The following is an 11780-nucleotide window of genomic DNA, read 5'->3' as shown; positions in this document are numbered from 1 at the left end:
AAGTTACACGCTCCGGGTGATGGGCTCCTGGTCAGCGTTAATAGCACCAAATGACGTACAACCGTGGAATTTTCGATAAGCAAAAACAATCTTTATTGTGTCATACGCAAGGAAGATTTATTCAATACTTATAATTACCATTATCAGAAACCTTCCCCTCTTATTTGTCCAACAGATTTTGTAATTACTGTAGTAACATTCTGACCAAGATTCACGTGAATATGTTACTCAATTGTTAACAGGCGTTCTTTTATAGCCGGAGAGCGGAATTGAGCCCTTCCCCCGAGAGAGGATAGCTGATAACAGTTTGGATACGTTATTAGTTGGGTTCTGGTGGGCGCAAAGCCAACGACAACCATTGAATTATTCAGAGTGCTCCGATTTGCTCTCAAATCATGCGTGGGATGCGCTGCCTCGCGCTTACTCTGAAATCCACGCGCTTAATTTCGAGGCGCTATTCCCGCGGAAAATCTATCCATAGGCAAAACCGCTAGCGCCTGAATGCAGATGGACGTTAACTGGTAGAGAAATCCGCATAATCATTGGCTTTGCTAACTTTTTGTTTTACTCCCGATATTAAGAAAAGCGCTTTATTTTCAAGGGGCACCGCCGACCGATTGGGTCAGTTGATAGAGCATCGCACTAACGTGCGGGAAGGCGCGAGTTCCACTCCGGTCATACCAACACTCGGGGACTTCAAATAACTGACGAATAATTGACAATAAAGTGCTCCCTTTATCATTACATCCGCAAATGGTTAGACTTTCAAGTTTTGTCGGATGTGTTTTGGCCTGAATATGTCCCCAATTAGCCAATAACAAAAATACCATACCACTCTTTGTTTGTTCCTCTAAAATTTTGCATAAGCATTGTTTTCATTTTCTCTTGGGACTTAAAATGGTCACAAGATAAACTGGAAACAATGCTTATGCAAAATTTTGGGGGGTCAAACAAAGAGTATTATGGTGTTTTTGATATTGGCTAATAATTAGACCATATGCGTATTCTCGGTATTGGACTGGAACTAGCTTGCAATGGAGGCTAATGCGGGGGAATCTTTTCAAATGCAAATACTTTCTAATATATTCCCCCGCATTAGCCTCCATTGCAAGCTAGTTCCAGTCCAATACCGAGAATACGAATATGGTCTATTACCTCCAATACGCGCTAGAACGCCCTAGAAGAGTAACCAAAGATTGTGAGTGAATGAATGATATTCACGCATTCTGGGTAACACTCTTGATCGTAATCCTTCCGTAGGTTAACTCGGTCTTACGTCTGGAACAATCTGAGAAGCTCAACCATAACAGAAATCTCACACTTGACAGGGATAAATACAATGTGAGGTGGGTCTACGACGTTCGTTCTATTGGAGAGCGGAGGTCTCGAAATTTATAGGTTTCATTACGCAGGGAACGCTTCCTTCTCATGCAGTTTGTTCAGAAGACCCCAAGTGAAGATACGATCGGGCAGTTGAACAAGGATTGTTTTGTTGACCACTGGGATTTTACGGTAGATAAAATCGTATCGAAAAGGGAACGACACAAGAACTGTCAGACACGGTACCAAGTTTATTTTGCTTATCAAAACATTTAAGGCTACGAGGAAACAGTGATGCTGCTAAGACTCACGTTATGAAGAGGCTTTCCCAGGGGGGGTGGGGTGGGGGGGCTAAAAGGGCAACTGGGATCGATAGGAGAGAGGGAGAGAGAGAGAGTTGGTGGGCTTGTGCCGTTTGGTCCCTTTTCTTATCGTTTAACTGCCAGACATTGGGAGACATCTGAGTAAAGGGTTTTACCAATCCCATCCACAAGATAAAGACCTCTTGTGCGTACACTGCATCATTTAATTGAGAGCGGTGTGCGCACCCTTCCTGCATACGGATACATTGGCATCATTCATCGAAATAACCGGGCTCCGGACTTTCTGTGTTGAGACTGACAAAAACGGCTTGGGGAGTCGTTTTTACTTTTCAAAAGGCAAGGGTACACCACCCCATACCATAAGATCAAGGCTCGCGCTGACCAGAATAGGGTCAGAAAATAGGTTATTTCCAACGTTAATAACATATTCTCAGAGACCCAGGGAAAGTTGATTGGATCAGGAAGAAAACCATCAGGGGAAAAAGTTTAGTATCGATTTTCCCTCTCATTACTCAGTCCCGTCCCGACGGGTTTATAATTAAGTGCGTTCATCAGATCTTTGAATGGGCCACTGTCTCTGAACACGTCATGGAGGAGACCTTCAACTTCCTTAAAGAATCAGTCCTAGCTACGATCTTTTGTTCCTGTTCGAACAAAGTTACCAGTCGATATCGCCAATAATAACCGCATTCCCAGGCCTGTGTTATTATTGCGTTCGATCCGTTGACGTCGACGAAGAGCACGGCTGGCGCAGCGGTGAGATCAGTGGCCTCCCACCAATGTGGCCCGGGTTCGATTCCCAGCTTCGGCGTCACACGTGGGTTGAGTTAGTTGCTTGCTCCTCCCCTCAAAAACCAATGTTTGATTTCATTTATACCTACAGTGCACCCAATATTGTTTGCACTCACGTGATCAGTAACCTTGTTTTTCCAACGAAACAAAAGAAAGCGTTTGCATGATAATAGAGCAGATCAATTCCCGGAGGATTCGTTGGGAATACCAACATGGCTACCGTTCCATTGTTTAGGGACTTCAACATGGCCGCCGTGACGTCACATGAATACACTCTATTAGTGCTCACCATTAACACGCGCGGATTAGGATAAAGCCGCAAAGAACTGGACGTTCTGTTACGAAAATTATTTGTCCTCATCCTGATCCCTTGCTTTCGGTCAATCACGACCGACTTCAGCCGTATCAATCAATGGAAATAGCGGTTGGATGTTTACAGCCTGAATCTGCATTTGACAAGTATCGATTAAAACGAAACGCCAAACACGACTCACCTAGGAAAGGAAAACAAGTACATAAGTAAAAATTCAGTCGAATTCCGAAAAAAAACCCCGGTAAAAAAGGTAAAACAGGTAAGAGTGCCTAAACAAGAATTTTCCATAAATTTCTCCATCTGTAGCAAAGATACCCCGTTTACCCTTTGAAAATTTACTTGTATCTGCCACACAAGTAAGCCACACATAGCAAGACAGTTTCTAAACTGTGAACACAATGGACCAATGCTGCGACCTCTCTAATGAACATCGTTTCACGCAGAACGTCGAACCCTCCGTAGCTTTGCGATTTGTCAGCTTGGGAGGCCGAAGCCGCTAGTGAAATGAGTCCGCGGAACAAAGAATCTTCTTCTGCCCGCCCCTTTCCTCTAGAGGTTTCGCTGCTTGCTCGGGCGAGCCACAACCGAAGAAAACGGCAGGCTACGGAGGCTAGGGACTTCGTTGTGTAAAGGTTTGTTAAATCGAGGTTGTAAATGTAATCATAGTGTTTTTAAATTGGACAATTATTGATGTTGCAATATTAAAATAACCTTATGGATCATTTATGGTACTCTTTATGAGCACAAAAAGATCAAGGCCTTTCCTGGACAAATTTGAAAAGGCAAGAGGGCTTCTTTTTGAGTTTACGTTGAGCCAAACAAAGTTTCTATTGAAACCTGTTTCGGGCACAAATCAGTTCTTTTACACATTTTGAAAGCCTTTCGAGATACTCAACAACAGATGTGCTCTTGCTTCTCGGTTAATCTGTATGCCTTAACATCCTTCGATTCAAGGATTTTCCAAGACCAAAAACCGAGGAAAGTACTTTCAAGGCCTTAAAATCAGATTCTTGAAATACAAATGTTTTCGAGACGGGCACGAATCCGGCTTTTAAGTAACATCACAAAGGGTTTGAAATGTCACAGTACCTTTCGTTACAAATGACTGGGCTTCTACCACCTGGAAAAATAAAAAGAACACTGATGGGAAACCATGTTGGATAAAACTCTGAGCCCTAAATAATGAACGTACAATTCCAAACACGTTTTGGGCACATTCCTTTGAGAATATCACGAGCCGTGGAAAAACTGCTTTCGACGTCCTTTTGGGATGCATCATTACTCCTTTTAAAATAAGCCGTGTTTCAAATTATTCTCTTAATGCTACACCGGAATAAAACAAAAAAGAATGCACCCAACACCAAGTGAAACACGATAAAATCCCGCATATTAGAACCCAGAATTTTCAAGGTCAGGCTGAACAGGTTCTTATATTTTAGGGTAGTTTTTCACAAATCAGGCGAATTAGGTTCTTATTAGGTTCTTATTTTTCAGAGGTTGTCGTATTGTAACCATTGGCAGAAATATTGTGCTGTTAATGGGTTAAGCACTTGCCTTGTTTGCTGAACAAAACATTTTGGGCTATGTAAATTACGTAAGAAATAAAAGGAAATAATAAATATATGAATGGCAGAGAGATAAATAAAAATAGAGATTCGAATTAAGTTTGTATTAAAATAGAATAAACAACAAATGAATAAAATTGAAGAAATATAAAATGCATGCTCTAGAATAAAAAAAATTAAAACCCAATGTTAATAATAATCATATAATGCATTGGAGCTTTGTGGAAAACGCAGCATATTTCTAGTGAAAATCCACACAAATATAAATCAAAGAAAACATACACCTGTACACAAAAACGTTTTGTCAGAAGGTCAAAATTGAAGTGATTATTAGGAACCTTTTTTCGTTGCCAGGCTGAACAGGTTTTTATATTCTTGGGTATTTAAGTGCCAAATTTCAGCCTGTAGGTTCTTACATCACTAGGTTCTTATATGCGGGTTTTACCGTAACTAATCTCATCTTAAGCAGTACAAGTTAGATCAGAAGATGGGATTTTAATAACTGGTCCATAATTTACGTATTGCTCAATTAAACTTCAGCTCTTGGTGACTACCCACAAGAGCCTAATTATGGGAAGTAGTCAGTAGTCATTGCACATTTATAGTTTAAGCGCAAAAAGTGACGGTCCCTCTCCAGTGTGGACAACAACGAGAGGCGAGGTAACAAAGCAATTTCAAGTTGGAAAATCTCCTTGATGATATCAGTAATACCTCCAATTAAGAAGAATGAAGTTTTAATCTGTAATCCTTTGAAAGTCATTGCTATTCAGATTGCTGGGAAACCTGTAAAATATTCAAATCATCAACAAAGATAATGTAATGTTCTTCATTACGCAAGGAGTCAAATAACTAATGCCAGTATGCTGGTAAAAGAAAACTTTTTAAGGAATGATAATTTGATGAGCTGTCACAACGTGTTCCCAGTCATCCATAACTTTGATTCCACCTCTAATCTCTATGGCACTGAGCAAGACAAGCTCCTGACGAGCACTTGACATAATATCAGGTAAAGTACATTTCGGATAGACTTGCATTATTACATTCAGCTGTTTCATCAGAAATGACAAAAATCTTGGGGTACATGTACCTTCCCCCAATCCTCAAGGTTAATAATGAGCTATGCAGTGACAATGCATCAAATGTTAAAGGGTTAATTAATGAAACCCTCTGCACGCTGACTGTTAGATGACAAAGAACTCTTAAATGGAACACAAAACTCAAACACTGCAAAGATTTCTGCCACAAAGGTAGTGGGCTGCAGATCTTGTCCACGTCAGACCTTCCAGCTCTGCTTGACACTGTGAAGAGCCCCCCCCCCCCCCCCCCTCTCCCCTCCCTTCCCCCTCAAACTCCTCTTCAAATCTGACCCAATTTTGTGTGCGACTTGTTGCCCTAAATTGTTTTACAGCTGGATCGAATGCAAAAAAAGTCCCCTAAATTGCACTGAATGGTCCAAGACACTTATGATCCTCAAAAAAACTTCTGTCATTTATTTACCTTACGTGTAACTTTCAAAAGCAATGATAGCATCAAGCCAGTAAGCAAGCATATATGCTTAAAAAATATTAACTATTATTTTGTATGTACAGAAAAAAAGAGAACACTCCACTGTTTACTATTCTCCCAATTCAAGTGGATGACATGTAGATGGGATAAATTCATAATTAAATTTCGTTCATGAACAGTGGATGGAGGTTTCTTGTATGACAATCCAAAACTGTACACTTATCTCTAACACCTAAGTAGCTAAAATTCTGATAGTTAACATCATGAATGAGGTGACAACCGCAGCAAAAACTATGGCAAATCAGTTGTTACCTATTCTTTGAAGAGGAGCTTTGATTTACACAACAACGGATTGTTCTAAAAATATCACCTCTTGCCACTGCAAATAATTTTTGCATATCGCATCTAAGGCTTTGTTGCATCTAAATGTTAAAGGTTCAACAAAAACTGCCAAAAGCTAACTGTAACATAACTTGTATCTGACCCATAAAACTGTTTTTCATGTACAAACTACATTCAAGACTTAAGTGGCATATTAACTTTAATGCTGCATAACTTCACAAATCAAGGAGATTATCAATTTTGTCATTTCCTCCCACTTTCTGAAAATGCAAATAATTGTTCAAGATAACTGGTGAAAAAGTACAAGAATGATGGTACATGTACCTGAAAGAACAAATTTGCTGGGGAGAAAATTGCATGACTAATGGAAAAATTGCAAGGGATGCACTGAATTTTCCACAGGGGGGTCTTTACCAGAGCCATAAAATAAATGCTAAAATTACATTATTTAATAATATTAAAATTGGTCAAACATGGCAAACAGTGTTATGAGTCAGTAAGAGAGGTAAAAAGACTAAATACAACACCTGTACTGTATGATTTGTCCACAAAGTTGAGAATCAAAATTAATATACTTAAAACAGAAAAGGCCAAAAAAACTTGCATGTATAAATAATTTAACATTGATAATTTTAAATGAACAGGAGAAGACAACCTCCTTTTAATTATTTAGCCATAATCTAGCATCCCAAATAACTCTTAGAGGCAACTTGCCCAAAGGAAAAATTATCAAAAGCCAGGTGCAGCACAAGGGGGTCTCCCCACCTTTTTTTTAAAGTGCCCCTTAACTTTACTTTTTTCATTTCCGGGAAAGTCAAATTTCAGACCCATAAAACATGTATTTTACATTAACTGGTTACAATTTTGCCACTAAACAGCCCCATGAGTTGCTTAAAGTTTACAAAATTGGCAGTCATTTGCCGCATGGCCAAACTGGTATGAGGAACAGGTCTATTCCTGAAATAACATCATAAACTGTTTTGCAGTCCAGTTCTGATAGTAATTTTTTGCCATGCAAAGCAGTTTTTGATGTTATTTCAGGAATGGACCAATGCCCTCTACCAGCTCAGCTGTTGGACAAGCAACAGCAATTTTTTTTTAACTTACCACATGTTGTTGGGCCTTTTAGCTCGTTAGTAACATAAAATACATGTTTTATGGGGCTGACATTTGATTTTTCCAGAATAAAAAAATTTGAGTTTAAGGGCACTTTAAGTCTTACTATCACTTTATCTGTCTTATCAGGCATTCAAACTGGTCTGTTTATTCATCCAAGTTTTTTTCCCCTTTGGAAGATTCAACTAAACACACGATGCAACTACCAGTATGTTATTATCCACCAATTCCATTTCCAAGGCCCCTGAATGTATTTCATTGTAACCAAGACTGCACGGAATAGATGAAGGCAAAAGATAAAAGAAATCAAGTCTTATGAACAGTGTTCGACGGCTCAAACCTTTTCTGTGATGAAAGGATGTGAAAGAGCCTGATTGAGTGAGATCCTTTTGGCTGGGTCTAACATGAGGCACTTGTCTAACAGGTCCTTGAGTTGCATGACTTTCCGTTTGTGTTCCTCGTTCAGCCTTTTGTAACCAAGTAAAGATTCAACCACCTCTTTATTGGGGTTAATTGCACCCAAAACTGTGATCTTTGCCTGCAAAAGACCATGAGAGATTAGCAAAACACAAAAACAGGATTGACACTATTCCCTCATCTGTGATGAGTTGAGTTTGCACACAGGCTATGCATTGCACAAACTTGGCAGCAACTTGCTTCCGTTGTTAAACACTGCAACGTTGGCAATGATGTAAATACTTTTTTTTACAATACAGCTGTTCATTAATAAAGAATGGTGTGACAAGGAAGAATGGTGTGACAAGGAAGACTAGTGAAGCTTAGAGCTTATATTAAACAGGCCTCCTCGGATAATTACATTTATATATGGTACAGTACAGAGTGAGCAAATACAACACAAACTTTAAATTTATGGTTAATCGGATTTCAAGAAGGTAAGCCTTCAGTTTGCTATTAAAAACAAAAATAGATGGTGAGCTAATTAGTGAAACAGCAATAAATTCCAGATTTTTGGTCCTCGATAAGGGATGCTGAACTGCTTCATTAATATTAGTTCTACAAAAATGAGACCTGTACTGAGAAGAAAATAAAGTTTGTATGGATGAAGCTGACGACTAGTTGAAGATTATGATGATAAAAGTACATATTTAAAAGTAGTGATAGAATAAGCATCAGTTTGAGGTGATTGCTTTTTATCCCTTGGTTGAAGAAAGACAGGAAAATTAATATTTTTTCTCTCTTTGTGAGAGAAATGAACACGGTTTTTCGCTAAAATTAGCAAATGCCACATTGAGTGAGCAAGAAATATTTTCAGAGATCCTGACACTAGTGATCAATACCAAGATGGCTGTTCATCTTCATCACCAACCACAGACACAGCAGTGTTAGACCTTAGCTTTTTAACTGACTTGTCCTTGGGCTAGGGAGGTTCGAAATTTACTAGCCAATAGCCTGGGCTCAAACTTTGGATCTTGCTGCACACTTAATGAGCTCGATAGAGACAAATCTGCCTGAGTGAATACTATTAATTTTGCTCCTAGAATTAACGACACCTTTTGTTTATTAGTAATAATCGAAGAATAATATCACGCTACATAAAATGCACACGAAGAAAGTGCTTGGATCTCAAGCCTGTTATTTACCTCACATGATTAGGATTGGTACAAACCTCTGGTTACAAGGTCATTAAAAAGTTGTATTCAAAGTTGTATTTTGTGATTGAATGATAAAGAGCTCAAGACTCAATAATTATTGTTACTACTTTATGCAAAGCAAAATAAAGACTTGTAAATCCTTTTCATCTGTGTACATTCGTTGTGGCCTCCTCAGCCTTTCCCCTGAGTTAAGCCATCTGGCAACTGCCCTAGTGGCATTATAGCCGGGATTTTTTGGTTTTGAGTTGCTTGGTTGTGCCTCATCTTCCTTGACTTCCATTCTTCTCAGGCTTATCACATTTCTTGAAATAAGGTGTCTATCCTCTTCATACTGATCAAGAGCCCACTCAAAATCAAAGATTGTGCTCAACACATTACAAGGTGGCAGCCTGTCCATGAATTACTGGGTCCCACTAGTGTTCATTCTTCCTACCAGTCTTTTTGTGTTCACAGACAGACCACAAAATTAATGGAGTTATCTATCCCAAAATGTGGGATAAGTTTCTTTTTTTTGAGTTATTTTTTTCTGTTGGGATCAACTAAAACTGATTTTTTTTCTTTATTTCCCTTTCCAAAACCTGTTCTACCTCGAGTAGCCCAGTGGCTAGTCGTTCTAAAATATTACGAGCCAAAACCCATTTTTTACTATCCCTGGGCTAGTCAGTGCACTACTGCTAAGGTTGAGCACTGCATGAAAATCGAGAAAAAAACTGCACTGCTGCTGCATGGACGCGATGCCACTTGCAAAGTTAAAGCTAATTCACATTTAGTGAATGTGAGGATTAATCTAATGCTGGACATTATGGTACTTTCTGGATATTTAAAGTGACTTTTTTCACGTATGGAATTGACACTTGCTTGGAGTCTGAGCGAAATGCGACTTTCACATGAGCTTGAAAAATAAACGTAAAAATACCACTTCAACAAAAAATGCAAAGCATTTACTTGGCTTATCAAACAAAAACAAACAAGCGCAAATTTTCATTGGCTTAGCGAATGGGGATGCAAACAATGTCATCTCTCCATGGAACGTTCTGGAAAGCGATCTGCATTTTGCTTTGACGTTATCTGAAATGCAGTAATGTAATTGGGCAATCTAACTGTTTACTGCCCATATTAGGAGTTTCCTTAGTGGGAATAAGGAGAAGCTTTGTTTTAATCTTGCCCAACATTGGTCTGTGAAACGAACACTAACATCTTTATTTATTACTTAAACTTACCCTTTGAGTAACTTTGTCCACTTCCTGATAGAGAAAATTGCAGTTCTCGTCAAAGTGTTGATCTCGAAGAGCTCCTTTCCGCACCATTTTGTTGGGTATTTTACCTTTATAGTCCATCATGAGTTTCAGCATTTCATTGTTAGTTTTTCCAGAAAACATGATCTTTCCTGTGTAGAGCTCAAACAATGTAGTTGCCACAGACCACAAGTCTATGCTATAGTCATATTTTGCTCCTATAACTATGGAAAGAAATACATGAATTTCACATCAGATACAGGTGATAATCATCTTTATCAACCAACTAATAATTTATTGTGCAGACAGTACATCAAACCAGATCACAGGAAATCGTATGTTGCACAATCAAACAAAGTTTTTTCACAAAGCCAAAACCAAACTTGTAAGGAAAATTAGGACAGGCACTTTTACGTTATTTTACTTCTGAGGATACTTGATAACGAAGGAAATTTTGTAGCTAGGACAACAGTACTGTAGTGAAGCTATGATTTCATGACTGGCACAGATTGTCACTTGTTTATATTTAGGGTTTCTTTGCGACGTTGGGAATTTTCTATGGCCGCAACAAGTACTCTGTTATTAGGGAGCTTAAGATCTACGACGACGACGTCGTTGAAAACGCCAGAAAACAATGATATCATTGGTTAAAAGAGCATAAATAATTGTGCTGCACGTGCAGCACGGATTTTAGCTCACATCTTTGCGGTTCTCTGCCTGACGACGACGTGAAATCACTGAATTTTAGGTTTTGACGACAACGTTAGCATGCAACAGAGAATCTTTCATTCTCTATTTTCAGTCGGAAACCGCTCGTACCAATTTATTTTTAGGATACTTCGCCCACATTGTACGACGTGAACGAGATGGAATAATCGCGAAAGACTTTTACTAGAGCAAAGTTCTATTTTGAGGTGACGTTTTCGTCGACGTCGCCGTCGTAGATCTTAAGCTCCCTATTCAGTGCGATAGGACTTCTTTGTTTAGCCATTTGTATTTGTTTTAGGATTTTTAGAGTTTCGTGTAAGTAATGCAAGTTGAGTCTTGGGTTATTAGTATAGTTATAGTCTTGTGTTGTGTATCTTGGTCTGTTTTGATTCATATTCCCGCTATCCTTGCACTTGGCGACCCTGCAGTACTAAATACACAAGAAAGAACCACTACTTTTTCTCAGATAATCGGTCATGGCAGAGATTGGGGACCTTTAGCGAAAAAGCCACATGCAAAATCACTTATAAATGCATTATCCAGAAGGAAAGCTTTGCCTCAATTAAGTGTCCAATGGCAAATAAAACCTATTCTTATTGTAAAAGTTGTTGTTATTAATAGAATGCACCACTCCATAAATTTTAGGTGTGCTGAAAATTTCAATAATTATTGTAGTACATGTATGTAGGTGCACCAAACACTAGATAGGTGTATCTCCATTTTTACCCCTTGTATTTCTCTTGCTATTACAATAATATTATTGAACAGGATAAACAACTCTGTTTAATAAAGCAGGGATGGTGCATTTGTGAGAGCACTCGCCTCCCAGGTTCCATTCCCAGATTTGGCATCATGTGACTTTAGTTTGTTGGTTCTCTACTCTGCTCCGAGTGGCTTTTCTCCAGCTACACTGTTTTTCCCCTCTCCTCAAAAAATGAAGCTACATG

The 11780-nt window shown here is 38.9% G+C and overlaps 1 protein-coding gene across 1 annotated transcript in view; it reads right to left on the bottom strand.

Moving 5' to 3' along the window:
- Window positions 1-1551: 1551 nt before the first annotated feature.
- The window catches only part of LOC138022453 (serine/threonine-protein kinase PRP4 homolog), a 31317-nt gene continuing 21088 nt past the window's right edge, over window positions 1552-11780 (bottom strand). Inside the window, exons 9-13 of the mRNA XM_068869585.1 lie at window positions 10111-10349; window positions 7618-7815; window positions 5025-5096; window positions 3838-3868; window positions 1552-2929 (exon numbers count right to left, since the gene is read on the bottom strand). Of these exons, the coding sequence (XP_068725686.1) occupies window positions 5076-5096; window positions 7618-7815; window positions 10111-10349 (458 nt within the window). The 3' untranslated portion in view covers window positions 1552-2929; window positions 3838-3868; window positions 5025-5075. The remainder of the gene's footprint in view (window positions 2930-3837; window positions 3869-5024; window positions 5097-7617; window positions 7816-10110; window positions 10350-11780) is intronic.

This window comes from Montipora capricornis, chromosome 10 (genome assembly GCF_036669925.1).
Source record: "Montipora capricornis isolate CH-2021 chromosome 10, ASM3666992v2, whole genome shotgun sequence".
NCBI lineage: Eukaryota > Metazoa > Cnidaria > Anthozoa > Scleractinia > Acroporidae > Montipora > Montipora capricornis.
The sequence above is the reverse complement of the archived record's forward strand: the minus strand, read 5'-3'. Positions and strand labels throughout refer to the sequence as shown.